This window comes from Tiliqua scincoides, chromosome 1 (genome assembly GCF_035046505.1).
Source record: "Tiliqua scincoides isolate rTilSci1 chromosome 1, rTilSci1.hap2, whole genome shotgun sequence".
In the NCBI taxonomy this organism is placed as follows: domain Eukaryota; kingdom Metazoa; phylum Chordata; class Lepidosauria; order Squamata; family Scincidae; genus Tiliqua; species Tiliqua scincoides.
In genome coordinates this window covers 159,689,739-159,711,125 of record NC_089821.1, presented here as the reverse complement: position 1 = coordinate 159,711,125, position 21,387 = coordinate 159,689,739, and the positions used below count along the sequence as shown (strand labels likewise).

The 21,387-nt window shown below is 44.3% G+C and overlaps 1 protein-coding gene across 1 annotated transcript in view; it reads left to right on the top strand.

The window, feature by feature from the left end:
- The window catches only part of GREB1 (growth regulating estrogen receptor binding 1), a 78,568-nt gene that overhangs the window by 37,588 nt on the left and 19,593 nt on the right, over positions 1 to 21,387 (top strand). The window contains exons 9-21 of the mRNA XM_066639924.1: positions 1,707 to 1,847; positions 1,963 to 2,148; positions 5,569 to 5,919; positions 7,285 to 7,413; positions 7,829 to 7,954; positions 9,273 to 9,470; positions 9,556 to 9,736; positions 11,899 to 12,091; positions 14,176 to 14,312; positions 14,601 to 14,940; positions 15,925 to 16,040; positions 17,432 to 17,631; positions 20,200 to 20,289. Of these exons, the coding sequence (XP_066496021.1) occupies positions 1,707 to 1,847; positions 1,963 to 2,148; positions 5,569 to 5,919; positions 7,285 to 7,413; positions 7,829 to 7,954; positions 9,273 to 9,470; positions 9,556 to 9,736; positions 11,899 to 12,091; positions 14,176 to 14,312; positions 14,601 to 14,940; positions 15,925 to 16,040; positions 17,432 to 17,631; positions 20,200 to 20,289 (2,388 nt within the window). The remainder of the gene's footprint in view (positions 1 to 1,706; positions 1,848 to 1,962; positions 2,149 to 5,568; positions 5,920 to 7,284; positions 7,414 to 7,828; positions 7,955 to 9,272; positions 9,471 to 9,555; positions 9,737 to 11,898; positions 12,092 to 14,175; positions 14,313 to 14,600; positions 14,941 to 15,924; positions 16,041 to 17,431; positions 17,632 to 20,199; positions 20,290 to 21,387) is intronic.

Here is a 21,387-nt window from a genome sequence, read left to right as displayed (position 1 = left end):
TACCTGCTCTCTCCAGCCCCATTTCACCCCCCTCCACCCCTGTTCCGCCCTCCCACAATCCTTCCTGCCTCTCACACTGCCTTACGTTCATCAGCCATTGGTGGGAGACATGAAGATGTGAGCAGGAAGATGCAGGTGCACGTTTGATAATCCTGAAGGGTCAAGGGAGGGAGTTGAGACCTGAGACAGTGGTTGCATGGCATCCCCTTCTTCTCCTTGTGTACCTGTTTGGGGTGCACTGCCCTTGCTTCCCCCTGTTGGGGTGATGAGATAGAGATTCCAGTTGGGTGTTTGTGCATGGAGTCCTCCTGGTGCAGAATAGCTGCAATAAGAATATGGAGAAGACAGGAGTTAAACAAATTTGTTGCCATACATTTTATAAAGGGCAAGATGTTTGTGTGCTGTGCTCTATTTGTGCACCAAGTGTCTGTTCACAAATGTTCCCCTCATCCAAGTTCCCATTTGAGAGACCATATAACCCCACAATGTGCGTCTTCTCATCTGAGCTGTAGGTTTCCTGGCAGGGGCTTTAGTACTTGTGATTGGTTGCCAAATGTAGTCTGTATCCTTTGCTACTCTGTTGTAGAAAGTGGGTGGGGCAGGGAGGTCACAGGAGGTTCGGTTTTCTGCTTTCCCCTTCTTCCCCATTGGGCAGGGCAAAAACTAGCGCAGGGTAAGGAGAAGGCCAGATTGAGGCTGGGGTGGCATTGGTGGCAGCAGCACTGCCAATATCCTGTCCCCCTTCCTGGCCTCATTCACCTTGATGGACTCACTTGGATTTGCTCCAGCTAAATTTCTGGTGCATGTCTGAGGAGACCCATTTGGGCAGCTGATACTTACCCCTGGGCAAGAGAACAAATGTTCCCTTATCTGGAGGAGACTTCCAAGACTTCCCCCCGCCTCCCCCCGGCAGGATGCAGAGCTCACTCCAGTGGTGTGGCAGCATTGGCAGGGGGAGATTTGATAGAATTAGGCTGTTAGTTTATGTATTGATACAATTTATTAATTGCCTTTCCATTTGAATATAGGAGGTACAGAGGGAGAGATGTAGTATGAGCACTGTGTGCAGCAAACTGTGTGCCAATATGGCTCCCAGACTGTCCACATGAGAAATAGTCTAGAAAATAACTAGTCCTTGTCTGTTCCCAGTTCTCTTCCCAACTGGGTTTGTATTGCAACACAGAGAAATGAAGACTAACCCCAAGCTACAGGCTCATCAGGGATTATGATATAGGCTTGGGGGGAGAAAATGTGCAGTTTGTTGACTTGGGAGGTAGGGCTCGTAGCAGTGTTGTTGTAGTGACAAGAAGGAGGGAGAAGTAGAGAAGCTGAGGAAGTGTCACGTTGGCAGAAGCAGTCAAGGGGTGAGCTCTTGTATGGAGAAAAACAGTAGTGACAGGAGCCATCAGTGCTTAGGCTCTGTCTTTGGCAACTGTCTTCACATATAATTTGACTCTGAACTGGCATTCCTTGGCATCTTTTTAGATTGTGAGCCCTTTTGGGACAGGGAGCCATTTAGTTATTTGATTTTTCTCTGTAAACCGCTTTGTGAACGTTCAGTTGAAAAGCGGTATATAAATACTGTTAATTAAACTGGTGTATTTCTTCTTCCTTGAGTCAACATTTTAGCAGTCATGTCATTTTAGTTTGCTTCTTTGTTATTGCAAACATTTATTTCTGGTCAAATTCTCTGAACCGATTTACAGATGGAGGAGGAGGAATGCTCTGCTTACCTCATGCTGCCATGGTGGGACCAGTATCTTCTCCAGTCATGGCCTCTGGAGAGCCAGTTTCAGTTCCTGACAACTTGCTGAAAATATACAAGGCAAAGCCAGTCATATTTAAAGGTAACACAAGAACAAACGCTGCAAAACAAGTGTGGCTTACTGTTTTACCCTACAACGTATTCACTTCTCTTACACTGAACAGATGGAATCCGGTATGTTGTGCTTTGTTTCACAGGGCATGGAAACTTCCCTTATCTTTGTGGGAACCTTAATGATGTCATAGTGAGCCCCCTTTTATATACGTGTTACAAGAACGCACAGTCTCTCTCTAGGGCTTATGAACAATATGGAGCCTCCACAATACAGCCAATTTCAGAGGAAATGCAGCTCTTACTAACAGTCTATTACCTTGTTCAACTTGGTGAGTTTTGCCCTTTCAGCCCCACAGCACACCTCAAAGATTTTGGTATGAATCAGTAAATCTGTCAATGGCCACTGGAAAAGAGGCTTTTAAGACATCAGTGGATATATTAGACTTTTCCTACATTGATAATGAAGAATGGGATAAACTGTGTCTCCAAAATATTGAGGAAATAGTAAAATGCAGATTTTAGAGACACAAGAGAAAGAATTACAATTCTGGGGGAAAAAATTGCATCCATTTTGTACCAATTTGATCTTTGGACTTTTCATTGTTTGATTATGAAGACTCAAAGTAGTTTCACTTGTGAAACCAAACCCTATGGTTGTGTGTTACGTGACTGAGCCTGGGCCTCCTGCAGTTCCTTCTGCCCTCCTGTTCACCACTTAAGTTTTTACTTTTGTTTTACATTACTTCTAAAGTGCTATAGTTGCACTTGTCCTGAAAAACCAGGGTGTGTGCAAAACCAGGGGGGCGACAAAGTGAGGACAGGACTTGTTCCCATAGCACCAAGCCATGGTTTGTGTTATATGTTGGCTGAGCCTTCTTTGCCATTCATAGATGGGGACAATTGTTCTGTTGACATTGAAGTGATGGGTTTTTGGTGTGAGACCTGGGTGGCGGGGTGGGCGAGGGAGTCAAATTTGTCACTCTGAGAATTCCACAGTTTTTGTGTATGATTTTGTAACTAATGTGCAATATAAACAAAACACATATCTCGATGTTTCCATTGATGGATCACTCTCCAGATGATGTCCAATGCATTCAATCTCTACAAGTATGTTCAATGCATAAGACTTTGCTACACCTATATGGTGCACAAACATTGGTGTGCCCACAAGGAACAGCATTGTCAGTTCAATCACATATTTGGAGTGTGTGTGTGGGGAGCTCAGTCTAGCCCTCCTGTCCCCATTCTGCTGCTTGGCCTAGTAAAAGCTGACAGTAATAGTGATCTAATTGGCTGGTGCATGTACACAAATTATCTATAGATGAGGGCCCTTACTGAGCCCACCCCTTGCCATTTTATATAGTTTTGGCTTCCAAATGTTGTAATATTCCTTGAAATCATGGGATAGACTAATAATGGTTAGAAATGTAATTGAATAGCAAATCTAACCAGTGAAATAAGTTCGGCTTTTAGGGTCATATGGGTAGCATATAAGCTGGTAACTTTCATCTAATTTGCTTAAGTACAGAAATGAGGTACCGTAGATACTCACCTATACAGCGATAAATTTGTGCCCCAAACTCACGGGAGAATCGCCCCCTTGTCTTATCTCCGCAGTCGCCCAGTGGATGGAGCGGGCGAGGGGGCCATTTGCACGGGAGGGGGGCTTGATAGGAGGATGGGCAGCTGTGCCTCCCCCCAGCCTGCACCCTACCTGTCGTGCCTGGAACCTGGGAGGAGGCAGGGCATGGGGGTCAGCCTGCCCACTGGTGCTCCCCCACACCCTCTCAGAGCCCTACACGTGCACACCCCGCCACGGTCCTGCTACCTGCAGGGGCAGGGAGCAGAACAGGGGCGCCCTAGCTGCCACTGCCAGACCAATGGAGGACAGGGAGCATGCGGGGATTGTCCTACTACCTGCCAGATGCTTCCTGGTGCCTCCATCCCTGCTGGCTGCAGCCGCAGGACAGCGCAGGTCATTCCCCGAGTGCTCCCTGCTCTCCATTGGTCCAGCGAGCAGCAGCAGTAGCCAGGACACGTCCGCTCCGCACCCTGCCCCTGCAGGCAGCGGGACTGTGGCAGGGAGTGCAGACGGAGGGCTGTGAGAGCTGAAGGAGCATTGCTGGTAGGCTGCCCTCACATGCCCTGTCCCCTCCAGGGCTCCTCTGAGGCTCCAGGCGCAACCGGCAGGGTGCAGGCTGGGGGGAGGCACAGCTGCCCATCCTCCTACTAAGTCCCCCCCACCCTGGTGCAAATGGCCCCCTCCGTCTGCCTGGGTGACTGCCCCGCATACCCTGGCTCCTCCAGCTCCAGGAACAATGAGGGGAGCGGCTGGGTGCAGGCTGGCAGGAGGTGTAGCTGCCAGGAACTCCACATGAATCCCCGCTGCACTTCCTCCACAGAGGGTCTACTTCCAAGTAAATCAGGTGCAACTATGTGCAGCTGCACTTGCTCAGTCACTCCTTGTTGCTTGTCTCTCTGCTGCGAACTGCACTGCACACTCCCAGTTGTGTGTGCTATGTTGTGTGCTCTACTTAAGGCACCAGGCACTTTAAAGGAGGATTTCATTAATAGTTCTACTGATATGCTGTTTCCAGCGTACTTGGAGCCCAATCCTAGGCTTCTCTACTCAGATGTAAGTCCCATTAAAGTCAATGAGGCTTACTTCCAGGAAAGTGGATGGGATTGTGGCCTTACTCTGATAGTGTTTACAAATGGTTAAGAGTACAATTTTAAAAATTAGTGAATAAACATGTATCTTATGATCTATGAGACAGATCATAGTTTTTAATAAATTAGACTATTTTTAATACTGTTTTTGCTATACTATGTATACAAAACAGTATTAAAAATAGTGTATGTATGTATACATACTATGTATGTATAGATGTATACATACTATGTATATATACTGTGTTTTTAATACTATGTTTTTAATAAATTAGTGACTGTACAATTCTTAGGTAACAATTACTGGTAGGTTATTTTTCAGGATCTGGCTCTGGTAAAATCAGACAAAATTAGTCAGACTCAGACACCCCCCTAAGTTTAACCCCGACTTATCCGAGGTCATATAAAATCCCATGATTTTTTAATCAAAGCCTACCCTCGACTTATCTGTGGGATCGACTTATAGACCAGTATCTGCAGTAATTAATATGTGTAGCATTTAACATCCATGAACATGATGAACATCAGCCCACAGCAGGTAGGCAGTGTACTTTTTATTCTGAATCTAAAAGCAGCAATTACTAGGAAATTTTGAGGATAAATGTGACATGAAATGAGATCCCTAATGAGAAAGATGCAAACCTTGCAAAGCTGGCCCGCCTGCTCCAGCGCAAGTTAGGATTGTACCCTAAGTTACTTAAGAGAATAGCCCTGAATTCCATTTTTAATTCCCATATAATTCCTATATCTTACCCAATTCACCCACAATTTTCAACTCTAAAGAAATAAATCAAGGAAGGACTGAAACTGAGTGTATTCTGGTTTTGCTGATGGTTCTATCACTTTGCAGAAATCATCCACTTCTTTCTTGTCAGATACAAGGAGCAACACACTCCTTCAGCTATAATAGTTGTAACCTTAAGAAACTCTGGGACATGCTATGTGCAAAAACAAAGCAATCTGACCTTGAAAATGACCTTTCTGTTAGCTGACTTGCTCGGAACACTAAAGGCTAGTTTGGTTATCAGATTAATTCCTGATATTTGCCTGCTTTTGATGCCATGTTGATGTTTCCATAGCTTCAGACCAGGTTCCTTTGATTGAGGACTTGGAACAGATCTTCATGCGTTCATGGCGGGAGTCTCATCTTTCTGAAATCCGTCAGTATCAACAGGCCATTCCGCAAGCTTTTCCTCAGGTTTCCGGCCAAATCACACCAGTGACATCAGCTCAACTACCGTGGCTAGCAGGACTGGCAGCCAGCTCGTGTAATGACAGCGTTCACATCATTGAGTGCAACTATTCTTTAGCTGAGGGGCTCTCTGAGATGTTTAAGATGCTCGTTGAGGGAAAGCTAGTGAAGACCAACTATGTGGTGATCATATGTGCTTGTAGAAACAGAACCATTGATTCTTGCATTGCTGTAACAGGTGAGCTGCTAAGAAAAAATCATGGAACATTCTAGCATCTTTGTTACCGAATCATTTGTTGCTTTTTGCCCCATCTGGGGCCAATAGTTAGCCAGTATAACGGGCAGTATAGTACATTCTACCTCTTGGTGCATACAAGGCAGAATTTTGTGTATCTTCTTGGACTTTCTTCAGGATCAGATGCATTCAAATAGCACAGCAGTTCCCAAACTCCCTGGGAGAGTTGGGGCCACTGTAATTCCTTGTGGGGGAAGGAAGGGGGTGGTGCTGGCACTCTTGCAATTGCATCAGTGCTGGGGACATTGGGGATAATTTTAGGCTTACCAAGGCCCGTGGATGCCATTTAGAGGGTGGGGAAACCCTGAGTGGCCCTCAGCAAGCCTCCCATCACCTTAAAATTGTTGGAAAATTCTCGCAAGACCCACTTCCAGTTTTCGTTGCAAAACAGGAAGTGGGCATTTTTCAACGTGAGCATTTTTCAACAATTCAAGTGCAGGGAGGCTTGCCAAAGGCCCTGCAGACTTCCCCCACCCTCCAGAGGGCATCCATGGGCCTTGGTAAGCCTAAAATTATGCCTGCTGACCCCAGCACTGGTGCGATTGCAAGAGCACCAGTATTACTATCAAGGTCACCCTGCCCCTTAAGGGTGCAGGATCAGAGCTTTTCAGGCTGGGGCATCATGTCGCCACAGCCTGAGTAGCTCTGATGTAGCACATTAAATTTTTGCAGTGCATGCACAGTGTTAAGCTCTATGGCCTCTCGCCCCCATGCATTTCCACAAGGGAACATGAGAAAATGTTTTAAAGCAGTGGCCACACAGAATATAGTCCTCTGTTTTTATTACTCATGGTAGTAGAAGTTTCTGTTACTACATTGGCCTGTTGCTGAAGTGCATGTTTTTTTTATTTCTAACAGTTGTATCTTGTCCTTCCTCTAAGGAGTCCAGAGCAGCATTTTAGCCTCACAACCAGCTTCTGAAAGAAGTTAGCCTATCAGATAGCTGTGGTTGCATTGGCACTGGTGGTGCAGGATAGGATTGGGCTGAAAACTCTTTTTAGATCCGTGCTAGCGATATTGACATATTATGTGATGTTCTCGATAGAATGAGTGGAGCCATAGTACCACCCTGAATTTGAATTTTAAAAGGGCTGATTCTGGGTAGCTAGAGTTATCTAATGGCTTTATGCCCCAGCTTTCTTTCAGGGAGCTCAAGACAATGTAGGTAGGGTTCCCAGCTTGTTTCTGTGCTTAGCTTTCAGCAAGGCTGCTACAAATTTCTTATCAGTGGATGGGTTGTTTTGTGTCACTTTTGCATTTTCATGGAATTGCATATAACAGCCCCTTTCATCTGTTTGTATTTCTTAGGGAAGTACCAAGCGAGAATACTATCGGAGAGCATGCTCAGTCCTGCGGAATACCAGAAAGAAGTCAATTACGAACTAGTTACTTGGAAAGTAGAGGCTCTAGGGGCCTTCTTCAGTACTCTCTGCCCAGGTATATCATGAGGTATCTCCACAGAGGCAGCTATTTTGAAGGCTTTCTGAGAACTATCATGGTTAGAGATTCTGATCTTTACTCAGAGTCTCTCTGCTGCCACCTGCAAAAGCACAGCATAATGAGAAAAAGAAACATAACACCTACAGATGTCACCAGGAGGCAGCAGTAAACCCCCTTCTACAAAGCATCACCAGAATTCCTTACTCATTCTTGAAATGTCTTCTGTCTTATTTCTCTACCCTCAAACCCTCACATGTCATCAATATTACTTTCAGGAGAATTTTTGTGACAGCTCTAGAGGAAATAGATGGTATTTTCACAGGCATCATGACTGGAGTATGGATGGATGATAGTGTGATTTCCTGGTTTGACACACAAAGAACAATGGCCATTTTTCTTTCATTTTTGCTAGATGGTGACACTGAAGCTTTGTTGGATAAATTTCATCAAGAAAATCGAGCGCACATTTCATCATCGCTCTCTCCTTCAGTGAATAAATCCACAGCGCTGGATGTCACTGGAACAGCTGTGTGTACAAGTAAGCCATGTGTACATGCACTGGATGAGGACTTCTCCTTTTTCACATTTGCATCCTCCCCTAGAGGGTTTTCATTGGTTGATACCCCACTTTTCAACCCCACTTAAGGGCTCTCAAGGCAGCTTACAAAATAATGTCAATACAATAATGAATAAAGCAATGCTAAATCATTAATGTAAAAATAATTAAAGCAATTAAAACAATAAGACACAATAAGGTCAGTTGGATCACACTTAAAATATTTCATAAAAAGTGCCAGCCCCCCCAATGTTTAAAAGCTTCCCTAAATTAAAAAAAAAAATGTTTTGAGGCCCCACTGAAAGGACTTCAAAGAGGGAGCTGTTCTCAATTCCAGGGGGAAGTTATTCCACAGATGGGGTGCCACCACCAAGAAGGCCCTATTTCTTGTTATCATCACAGGTTCACAGTGATATTTTAGACTCATAAGGTGGAGAAATAGTGATGCCTACTTCGACCCCATAAGCCGACAGGGATCTGAACACTGGCCCTTATACAGTGAGAGTTCTCTTCTCCAGGTTAATAGCTTTAAGGAGGAAGACCGTTTCTTTAAGGAAGAGAATGGTTAATTAACCATTCCCCTTGGCTCCTATTTGGATAAAATACTTTTAAAAAACCACACACACATGCAGGGCTAGAATATGCAGTTAATGTAACATGTGGCCTAACTACAGAAGAGCACTTCTGAGAGCTTCACCTTGACTGGAATCTTGATAAACTGTCTCAGTAAGTTATGGCAATCCTATATGGGCCTTGCACTGTCAGAACTTGCTGGGGGACAAAACAGATGTACCCCTGAACTTGCTTTTAAGAGGGGTGCTTATCACCAAAAGCAGCCGTGAGCAGAGGGGCTGTTCTTGCTCGGAACTGCAGTATGTCGGGAGGGGAAGGTTACCACCACTCATGCTATGTTCCTGACACCACCCTCAGAGCTGTTTGCTCCTGAAGTGGTTGTTTTATCAAACACTTTAGTGGGGAGGGGGGGGGGCTTTTATTAGGAAATTGGTATGAGAGGAGTGAACCTCCCTCTCTCCATGTGCTATGGTTTCAATCCAATTTGCCCTTCACAACTGTTCTTAGTGAAAAAGAGGTGTTTCAAGGCTCATAAAAGCATGTTTATTGGCACATCTAATCTGGCTATTTAAGAGAAGCCAGACCAAACTGTAGTTCTAGATGCTTACCTAGCTGTTCATACACTAGATAAGAAAATACACAAAACCTGTAAATATTTAAGTAAGGTTAATCTCTCTCTCCCTCCCCCTGTCTCTGTCTCTCGTTTCATGTTTGATTTTTCCTCCAGGCTACAACTTTGAGCGGCATCAAATCCGTCCCTTCCAGCTCGCAGTGGCTCAAAAATTGCTTTCCCACATTTGCTCCATTGCAGACTCCAGCACCCAAAACCTTGACCTGGGTTCCTTTGAGAAAGTTGATTTTCTGATTTGTGTCCCCCCTTCGGAAGTGACGTATCAGCAAACATTGTTCCACCTCTGGCATTCAGGTACTTATTTCCACAAATGTGTTCAAAATAACAGACCATTGCTTGACTTTGGAGGCCTAACTGACAGTCATTGTATTTCTTGTAGGTGTTTTATTAGAGCTGGGCTTGGAGAAGGAGCATCTTACAAAGCAGAGAGTGGAGCAATATGTAGTCAAACTTGATGCAGAAGCCCAGACCAAGTTTAAAGCCTTTTTGCAAAACTCTATGCAGAATCCACACACACTCTTTGTTCTGATCCACGACCATGCTCACTGGGACCTAGTGAGGTAAGAATGCTTTAGCTGAAGGGCATAATATTAGAAGTGAGACTGTTATCGGACAACACAGTTGTATTGTATTGTAGGCTTTCACACTGTTCAGAAGCACATCTCTAAAGATCAGTTTTGGTTCCTTTCTCCGTATCTGTCGGACACGCCAAGTAAACTTAGGTGTCTGGCCTGTGGCAGTACTTAAATTTTATTTATGTTTTCCACCATGCTCATTTGTGCTGTTAGTTATTATAGCATGGTAGGAACAACACAGAGCAAAAGTTTCTTCTTCATTCCAGTGCCAGCAGCTGGTTTTCTTTGCTGATTTTCCTCATCTTCACTTATTGATGCTTTGGTTTTGAAATGATCATATGATAGCTGGAAGCTCACAATAGGACAATGTGCCCTTCTGAATCCTTTGGACAATTATGCTCCTTCTGAGCATAGGAAGAACCCCACTGGATCAGGCCAAAGGCCCATCTAGTCCAGCTTCCTGTATCTCACAGGCCCACCAAATGCTTCAGGGAGCACACAAGACAACAGACACAACCTGCATCCTGGTGCCCTCCTCTGCATCTGGCAATCACAGTTTACGTTCTTTTTCAATTCTCCTCATTCGGGCAAGACTTCCATTGACAGAAGGAAGCTTCCTTGCCCTGAACAGCCTCTCTAACTTGGCATGTTATCCATGCTGGCATCCTCTTAGACTTAATCGAATCCTTCCTCCTTTGCAGTATACACTTCCACTGGACCTCATTACTGTTGTTTTAAACAGCTTCCATGCACTCTCGAGAGATTGGATGCTCTTTACCTTCCTTTTCAACTGCTTCCTAACTAGCCTCCTCATTTGAGGGAAGTCCGCCCTTTGGAAGACAATGGTTTTTGTATCAGATTTTTTTGGCACTCTCTCCCCGACATGCTTGGTGAAACTAATCACAGCATGGTCACTGTTCCCCAATGGCTCAGTAACATTTACCTCCCTAACCAGGTCCTGAGTGCCACTCAATATTAAATTCAGAGTTGCCTGTCCTCTGGAGGGCTCCATGACTAGTTGCTCTAAAGCACAGTCATTTAGCATGTCAAGAAATCTGGTCTCTCTTTCATGACCAGAGCACCAATTGACCCAGTCGATATGAGGATAATTGAAGTTCCCCATGATTACAGCCCTATCCTTCCTTGACACCTCTCTGATCTGCTTCCTCATTTGAAGGTCCCTTTCAGGTTTCTGGTCCTTGACGAATAGTGCTGAGCCACTAGAAAAGCAGACCTAATATACAATAGTGCAACCAGGAGTTTTGAGAATATTCAAGAGCAATTTTATTGAATGGAATAAGGCCATATATTTTGGCCCAAATTCCAGATGTAACACATACAAGAAGAGAGCGCGCGCGAGTGAGCGAGCGAGCGAGCACATGTCTCACCTACCTGCCCACCCATTTGTCAATCAGTTATTCCGTTATGCTCCATGCATTTTCCTATAGCAAAGGGGTTCTTCTGTGTTTTCTTAAATTTGAAAGTAATTTTTGAAAGTATTGTTTAAATGGCATTATGGGATTAATTGTCTGTTCGTGTGTGTGTTTACTTGGCCGTAAGTCTTGCTGTAGTCAATGGTACTTACTCCCAAGTAAGTGTTGCATAGCTTTAGGTTGTAGCTTTAGATTTCAGTTAAAGCAAAGGGGGAAGACAAATCCTGTTTGAATTCCAGTGCATCTTGAAAATGAAATTCAAGATACTGAGAGATCAAAAGGAATCTAATTGACTCCCAACAAATTGTAAAGTCTAATTTAACAACTACTTTATGCTGTTGATCAAGCCAAACCAATAAGAAGGAGTTGAGCATTCACAATCTTTTATTATTATTTGTACCTCTGTGAGTTGAAGGAAAGAGGTACAGAGCAAAGCATATGAAATCTGGGAGATGCCATATGAATTAACTAGTGGTCATTACAGTTTCCTGTATAGTATACTATTGCCAAAGACCCTCAGTACAATTCAATGTTTTAATAGTCAAATACACCTTGTTGTTTTAATTAAATGTTGATTAGATTCATGTTTGACTGCAGTATTGGACCAGAAAGTGCTCTTTATGAGTTTAAAAAACTGTTGGATGTTCATCTGTGTTATTTCATGAATACATTTATAATGCTAAACCTTGGAAACTTGCATTCTCTTTCTTATAGTGCTGTTCACAGCCTTTATCCTCAATCAGATCCAGCTGTGGGGCTTGTGGACAGACTGCTAAACTGTAGAGAGGTGAAAGAGGCTCCCAATATTGTGACGCTTCATGTGACTTCCTTCCCCTACGCTCTCCAGACACAACACACTCGCATTAGCCCATATAATGAAATCCACTGGCCTTCATTATACAACAATGTAAGAAGAATATGCTTAGGATCTATGTGAACTGTTTTTTGCACCTGGTTTGGCTGTAATACTTATGCTGTTCTGTGCTGTGACAAAGACTTTTTGCCAGATAATGGAGCTACCTTCCATCCTCCACTCCCCAGAAACTATCTCTCATGCTTTCCCAATCCCTTTATAGCTTCCCCTTTGCCTTGATTCTCTCAGCCGTACTCAATTCCTAGTGAAGGGGCGGCATCTACAAATTGAGCTTAGTGTTTTCGAGAACTATAAATTAATCATTGTGTCCATTTATTGAGGGGCAAAAAAGTAAGTAGTCTCTAACTGGTTTGGGCCCTGGCTACCAGAAGGACTGACTTACTGACTCCTTAATGAGTCTGCCTACTGTAAAGGTCATGTAGAATAGCCCTGCTCCAGATTCGACCCCATCTGAAGAGAAGTTTCTGGGTGCTCAGGACAGAGCTGTCTTGGTGGCTGTGTCCAGGTTATGAAATTCCCTCCTTTGTGAGGCATCACTGGCCCTTGGAGCTCTGTTTTAAGGAAGATAATTAAATTCAAGTTCTTGTCTGCTGAGCTTTTCCTTGGCGTGAGGCTCCCTATATAATTATTTCTGTTAAGTTACTATTTCTTCTTATTTCTTGTTCTACTCTTTTTGATGTTTTTGTATTTTACAGATTGGCTTTTAGATTTATTTGTGGTTGATTTTATATTTTTGTTATGTGACTCAGATAGAAAGGTGGTTTAGAAATTTTGCCAAAATGGAAAACTTAACCAGTGTCATGTTTATTGAAAACATTTCATTTCAACTGTATGTCCTAGTACCCCTGGGATGCCATAGAAGTGGCATTCTGCAGTGCACCCTCAGTAAATGTTGGCTGGCCAGACAAGAAACAACTGATGAGACTTGACCTTCCACTGTTTCCAGCACGACATGCATTCTGTGAATTGTGCTCTCATGGGTGGTTGCCTAAACGGTGTGTGTAGTAAAGTCAGACTAAAATGGGAACCAATGAGAAATATAGGCAAGGAGATATACAGGTATAAACTAATTATCCATGGATTTTTTTACGTGAAGTTCTATCACAACATGATGAGAAGGGCCCTTTAAATTAAAGGAAAAAAGTCATTTAACAATAGCCTCATTAACGTGAGAGAGGGCAGCCAGCTGACAAACCATCAGTCATTCTCTCTCCAGGCACTTAGAATAGCTTTACTCCAAGGCAAGCAACCCCTCCCTTCCCCCTGAGCACGTGAAAGAAAGTCACTTTGCTCTAGGTCAGGGTTGTCCAAAGTTTTTGGCAGGAGGGCCACATCATCTCTCTGACACTGTGTCAGGGGCCAGGGAAAAAAAGAATTAATTTACATTTAAAATTTGAATAAATTTACATACGTTTACATAAATGAATATATTAAAGATGAACTTGTATGAATAAATGAAGGTCTTGCCTATAAAAGGCCTTGCACAAAGCAAGGCTGGCCTTTCCTATGCTGCTACTACTGCATCACAGACGTGAAACAGCAAGCGGTGGAGGGGGCCCTCATCCCACAGCTTATGCGAGAGGTCAAACAGTCGCCCTCACACTGAGAGCAGTTGCGTCGGGCCAGTGCGGGCTCCAGCAAGTCTCTGGAGGGCCAGAGGCTCATTGGAGACTGGGGGCTCCCTGAGGGCCACATTGGGAGTTCTTGAGGGCCGCAAGTGGCCCCAGGGCTAGGGTTTGGGCACCCCTGCTCTAGGTGAAGGGAGGGGTTGCTGACTTGGAGTAAAGCCTTTCTAAGTACCTGGAGAGAGACTGATTGATGGATTGTCTGCCCAATGACTCTGTCTCACATCGCAAAGGTCAGCAAGGCTGTTTTTAAATTGCCTAGAAAAGGGACACTTTTAAAAATGAATTTGCTTTAATGCGATTTTTGCCATCCATGTGCGTTCTGGGAATGGAACCATTGCAAATAACAAGACTCAACCTATACTTCTGTTGGAGAAGGGACAAGATGCTAGTCACAGTCCTATGCGTATATTTGTGGTAATGTAGTGATTAGATTGGTGAAAGAATGATCATGGACTATCCTTTCAATTTATCAGGACTTTTTTATTCTAGGGAGCAGACTTATACCATGAAAACAAGAAGTATTATGGCTTGTCTGAATTTATTGAATCCACCCTTTCTGGACACAGCCTTCCGTTGCTTCGTTATGACAGCTCGTTTGAAGCAATGGTCATGGCTCTGGGAAAAAGGTACATTGTATGGCTCACAGCATGATTAACATTTTGACAGCATCCTGGGAAACTGGTGATTTGGGGCCCTGGTGTGCTCGGTGCCCCTGATCAAATATGTTTGTTTTTTGTATTTGTCACCCACTTTTTAATAAAAACAGGAGATTTCCAGTGTGTGTAACCAGACAGGAAATTAGCAGTTAGAGAGAAATAGTTACATGTGTGCATCACAATAACCTTGATGGGGATTAATCATGCTGTCTCATAAGAGTACCTCAGAAAATTCTTCCTATTTCTGTTTTGCTTCAGGTTTCCTAGATTGCACAGTGCGGTGATAAGGACGTTTGTTCTCGTGCAGCACTACTCTGCAGCCATGATGGCTGTGTGTGGGTTATCGCAAATGAAGAACTACACAACAGTTGAAACTTTGGAAATTACTCAGAACCTCATCAGTTCTTCAAGGCAGTGCCCCAGTGGACACGGGCTTATGGTGGTCTTAAGGATCCCCTGCATTCCTTTGGCAGCGGTGGCTTATGAACGCCTCCACCATGTCCGGGAAAGACTAGCGCTTGAAGACCATTTTGAAATCATTTTGGGGAATCCCAACTCTGGGATCACTGTTGGGAAACATTTTGTGGAGCAGCTGAAGGTACTGGGTCAAGTAGCAAAACTCCTGCAGGAGCGTTTCTCTCTCTCTCTCTCTCTCTCTTATATATATATATATATATATATATATATATATATATATATATATATATATATATATATATATATATATATCCCTCCCTCCATCCCTTGCCCTTCTGTGTGTATTTCCAGAACAGTTTACAAAATTCACAACAAAACAGTGAAATCAAAATCCAGACATCTGTAATCTCTATTTACTTGTTACATTTCTACCCTACCTTTCCATCCAGGAGGTCATAGTGGCACACATGGTTCCCCTCCCATTTTATTCTCACAATAACTTTGTGAGGTAAGCTAGGCTGAAAGTTGATGACCAGGATGTCAACCTAGGTTTCCCTTGTCTAACACTCTAACCCAGGGGTGTCAAACATAAGCCCTGCATGCTGAACGCGACCCCCTGAAACAATTTATCCAGTCCCCATTATAACTGGATTCTCCCAGCATGATAATTGAGCTATCTCATATCTTGAAATCATGAACAAGATTTGCACATTTTCTCCTCTGTCGTTTGCAGCCAATGAGTTTCTATATTAATATATTATTAATATTATATATTCTAATGAGAACACAATGCTTGTTTCTGGCCATCATCTGCTTAATGATGTCACTTCCAGCTCTCAGCAGGAACCATGAATGCTAACTTTGGCCCTCTGTATGAAATGTGTTTGACATCCTTTCTCTAACCACTACACCCCACTGCATTAGCAATACTGTAAGATAAAGCAGAGTATTTTTCTCCTGTCTATATTATAGAATATGGGTTGAATGAGAGTGGCTTGCTTTAGCAGGCTCACAGTTGAGCTGAGACTTGAATTAGAGACTTCCTGGCATGTCATTCCTATTTTTCACATCTACACTGCACCAACTCCAAATTGCAATTGCTGTTTTTCATCTTTTAGATTGTCACTGATATAAGCTGACTGGTGTCTTTCACATATTGTAATAGATCTGGCAGAAGATCGAAGATGCTGAATGGAGGCCACAGACCTATTTGGAACTGGAAGGTCTCCCGTGCATATTGATCTTTAGTGGAATGGACCCTCAGGGGGAGTCACTACCGAGGTAATATATGTGTTATTGGCAAGTCGTTTCTTGAAATACAATATGGTCCTTCATGTCTATAACCTCCTTTTGCCCTATGATCACAAGCTAGTTCCAGTAATATGAAACCCACTGCATGGCACAGCCCTAGCGGGTGCCAATCCAAGGTGTGTAATGGCAACAGTAAGAGCGACAGGTGGTGTAGGATATTGGCACATGTGAGTGTTGCTATATTGCCTCCAGTCTGCCTCCCCGCTCTCCGCCCTGCCCAGGATGTCCCCCATTCCTCTCCTCCCTGCCCTGTTCCATCCTGTTCCATTTTACAAAAATGAACCTCTGTTGCCCTGTCATCAGCCTCCACAGGTGCTGGACCAATCCTGGATAGGATTGGCCCACTAGTCTGATTACCTTGTCTTTGATCAATGAGAGTCCAAAGTTCTGGAAATGAACTTCTTACTTTGTTAGAACGTCTTCAGAGTTTCACACCCAACCTTTGGAACAATACCCCCCAAGAGAAAGCCTCAGCTTCTTTTTATTCATTGCACATACCTTTTAACTCCAACTTCTTCATTTTTCCTTAGTTTTGATACTCTAGGCCCTATTAAAGCCATATTTTTGTGATCATGAGGTCAGTTGACATACATTGCTTCCAGTTTTTCAAAGGCAAACTGAGATCCTGACAACATGAGCATATTGAGGCCACTGATGGGGTGGAAGAACAGTAGAACTATAGTTGTCAGTTCCTTGCTGTAGGCAATCCAGACATTTTCACCCAAGACAAAAACTTCTGTTGTTTGGATACTGTATTTTCCCAGCACTCAGGTCACAGTATTTTGTTGCTGTGAAAATCATCTGTCATCTTTGAAAGTGTCCATCAGGATGTTGGGATGTCTAAATTCAGGTTCCCCAGTTCCTCCTACCTCCTGACAGGAAGGAAAGGGGGAACTGGATTCAGCTCCTCACTCCATCTCCTGAGCAGCTGGTCAGAACTCTGCATGCATTTCCCAGCCTGGAGCTGGGATGCGTTTTGGGTGTGAGAGATTGTGTGCTCAGAACCGAGGATTCATCTGTCTTTTGCACATGCTCTTATCAGCCCAAGCGTCTTTGCTGCCCTTGCTGGTTTGCAGTCAGTGTTGATTTCAGTTATTGCATCAAATCTTATCTTCTTGATTACAACAGGACATGACTATTTAACTTTGTATAACATTTCAAATGGGTAGGAAATGACTGGAAAACCCCTTCAGTTACAGCAAAATCCTATGTATTATTCCTCAGAAGTAAGTCCTGTTGTGCTCATTGAGGCTTACTCCCAGTTAAGCATACAGATAGCAGGCAATTGTAGAACTACTTCAGCTTTTCTTTCTTCCTTCCTTCTTTCCTTTCATCGTGCCTTGTCTGTCTCTCTTTCCAAGGTCCTTAAGATATTGTGACCTGCGTTTGATAAATTCTTCTTGCTTGGTAAGAACAGCCTTGGAGCAAGAACTTGGCTTGGCGGCCTATTTTGTAAGTTCTGAAATCTCCATGGAGAAAGTGGTAGTGAATGATGTCCTGGAGAGTGACCCAGAGAAGCTAAGCAGTACTGATAATGAAGATGAAGAAACAGTAACAGAAGGTAAAGGGCCATCCATGACTCAATTGTGCTAAAAAATGTCTGTGAAACATCTGGCTAGAAACCATTGATTTTAAGATCCTGGCATGGGTACAACTCTGGTACTCTGAAACAAGTTCCTGTCTTTGCATTGAGTAATACTTAGTCCCTCCCACTTGACTTGGTGCTGCTTGTGGTTCCACCATGTCCCCCTTAGGTCCAAATGAGTTTTTACGTAGACATGAGTATAATAGTAACTGGGTGCAAAAACAGCAAGGAAGCTTAATCTTTTGCATGCTCCAAATTGCAGTCCCCCCCTGTTTACTTCTCACATAAATTAAAATGCATCCTTGTAGTTCAAAATGAGCTGCTGGGCTACAGTTAATGCACTTACACTGTATGCCAGAGGTTCTCAAACGGGTGGGTCGCAACCCACCAGTTCATGTAACACTTCCCCTGTCCCTTTAAGAGGAAGGGGAGGGAGGCATTAACGTCGCAAAGCATCTCCTGCAAAACGGAAGTGCTTTGTGCCCACTTTTAGTGAAAGTTCCAAGCCTCTGGGAGTGCAGGGCTGCGCAGGGCTCCCCGCACCTCCTGCAGCCTGCTGCAGCCCTGCCTTCTTGAAGTAAGTGCAAAGCATCCCCCCTCACCCCCCTTAGTGATGCGATCCTGGGGATCATGTCGCTGCCCTAGCCCCTTCCCTGCAAGAACTTACTGAGGGAGTAAAACTTCCTCAAAGTTTGAGAAATGCTGCTGTATACTATTATAGATGGCATTGGATGAACAAACTTCACCACACTTTTAGTGGGCTAATACAGGGGTGTCAAACTCATTTCATCCTGGGGGCCACATTGGATTCATGGCACCTGCTGAGGGCCGGTATTGCACATCATATTAGTATAACACAGGGGTGCCCAAGCCCCGGCCCGGGGGCCACTTGCGGCCCTTGGGGACTCACAGTCCGGCCTGCGGGGAGTCCCAGTCTCCAATAAGCCTCTGGCTCTCCAGAGACTTGCTGGAGCCCACGCTGGCCCGATGCAACTGCTCTCAGCGTGAAGGTGACTCTTTGACCTCTTGGGTGAGCTGTGGGACGAGCGCTCCCTCCACTGCTTGCTGTTTTCATGTCTGTGATGCAGCAGTGGCAGCGAGGGAAAGGCCAGCCTTGCTTTGTGCAAGGCCTTTCATAGGTTCATATACATTCAATCTCTAATATATTCATTTATGTAAATTTATTGAAATTTGAAACGTAAATTAATTTGGCCCCCAACACAGTGTCAGAGAGATGATGTGGCCCTCCTGCCAAAAAGTTTAGACACCCCTGGTATAATAGACACTGGCTGTAGAGCAGGTAATCACTATTCACAACCATTGTATGTTATTAGCTATATCAACTTACTCCTATAGTGCTGTTACTGACAACTGAACAATTTTGAAACAATAGAAATAAATAAAAAGCATCACTGTTGTACCATGATGTGATTGCTATTTATTTACGTTGCTACATGCAACCTTCAAAACAGCCTTCAAACTGAGCTGAGAACAATACTTTGGCTTATTCATATGAATACAGAAAACAGCAGTTAACAAGAGTAAGGGCCCAATCCTAACCAAGTCTACTCAGAGGTAAGTCCTATTTTGTTCAATGGGGCTTACTCTCAGGAAAGTGTGGTTAGGATTGCAGCCCAAGAAAGTGATTTTGCAGAAATTGGGGCAGGCACACATGCACATGGCTAAGAAAGTGATTTTGCAGAAAAAAGAGCAGGGGGAAAACGGCAGGTAGCTGCTGGCAGATTCACCTTTCTCCTTAATGAAGTAGCGGAGAGTGCTTGGAGGCAACCCAAACATCTGAAGCACACAAGGTGTGCTGACTGGTGGGCGCAGGAACTCCAAGGGGGGTGATGCAGGAGCACTTGCTGGTGGCTGCAAAACCTCAAGAGGAGCGAGGCACGAGCTCTAGTGTGGGGGCGGGAGAAGCCCCATGGAGGAGCACCTGCTGGTGGCTGCAAAGCCCCAAGGCAGGAGCACTGATGCGGGGGCAAAGCTCTAAGAGGAGCAAGGCTGGAGCGCAGAGCTGAACACCCAAACACCTCAGCTGCAGTGCAAGAAAGCCTACCTCATACTTGCACAACGCCTTTTATAGACCTTGAGCTCACACGAGACCAGAAGGTCTCTCATAAGCTCAAAGCCTATAAAAGCCCCTGCACAAGGCTGGTATTCCTTCGCTGCTACTGCTGGAAGCAGCAGCAAAGGAGGGAGTGACATTAAGGCCTTCCAAGGCCTCAGAACATCAGTCTGAGGGCCAGGGTTGCCGAGCACAGCATCTACGACCCCCAGAATTCTCCTCTGGATGTGGCAGAGTGTTGGTCGCAGTCGGAACAGGCGGGGATGAGGTGGCCCTGGAACTCCCCCAGGAGCACGCGGGCCACCCATAAAGGCTCCGCGGGCCTTATGCGGCCTGCAGGCCATACGTTTGACACCCCTGTTTTAACCTGTAAATTTCACTTTAGTTAACCTTTTTGCATATTTAAATTAGATCTGATTAGTCATTTCACGAAATTGTAACACGTTCATTTTCCCTCAAACACGGAACAGGCTCAGCTTCAGAAAAAAGAAGCCCTGTCAAAAGAGAAAGATCAGGCTCCCATGATTCTGCAGCATCATCTGTCTCTTCTAAAACATCAAGTAAGACATCAGCTGTTGTCTTCACCATAACCCTGTTCCAGTATTGCTTTGGAATATGGACATTATGATAACTTAACCTGTATTGTTAACCCACATCTATCGTAACCCAATGGTTTGGAAAGAAAAAAATGAATAAATGGATAAATATTTATGTTATAAAGGCAAATACAGGGGCCATGTTATCGGCAGGTTTGGCTTCCGTGGATTTCATCATCTATGGATACCAAATGCCCCCCCCCCCAGCCTCTGAACTTAACTGGAGCTGTGCTGTCTCTGTGGACCTCAGAAGACCTTCTGTACCTGACCTCAGCTCTGGTTGGGTTTGGAGGGTGGGGGGAGGGACCTGAAAACCGCAAGTTTGAATACCTGCAGTTTTCTTATTCACAGGAGTTCTGGGAATGAAACTCCCACGGATAATGCGGGCCAGCAGTATACATTTTTTTAAAGAATTTAAGCAGTAATAACACAGGCCTACAAAATTGAGGGTCAGAAAAGTTTTTCCCAAACTTGATGGTGGTTTGATATGAATTTGCGGTGCCGATTCAAAAAATGGCATCCGTTTTGCCCTATCACGTCTTGCTTTGGAGATATAGTATAGCCTCATTAGTGAATGGTTCAAGCAGCTTCCTCATGAGGAAGCCATGAGAGAACTGCTTGAACCATTCACTAAAGAGGCTATGCCGTGTCTCCAAAACTAGATGTAATAGGGGAAAACGGATGCCATTTTTTGAATCGGCACCCCAAATATACCCAGGAATTGGTGTAACGTTTAAGGAAGCAAAATGTGTGTTGATTGTGGCCATGGTGTTATAGAACAAAATAGTATTAACAGTGTACTGTATCTGTATGGGGGTGAGTGGGCAATGCTTGGGGGGGGGTAAGCAAGATGGAAAAGACAGTTGCAATCTAGGCATGTTTGAAGCAAACAGATTGTGAGGTGCTGGGGAGAACAACCTCTTGAGACTCCTCCAAATGACCAATGGTGGTGGTTGGTCAGCTAAGCACTGGTCCCAGTTTGCTGGCCACACCCCCTTGTCAGCATAAATTTGTCAGAGGCCCCAGTTGCAGTGCAACCCAAGCAAAAGCACCTGAATCTGA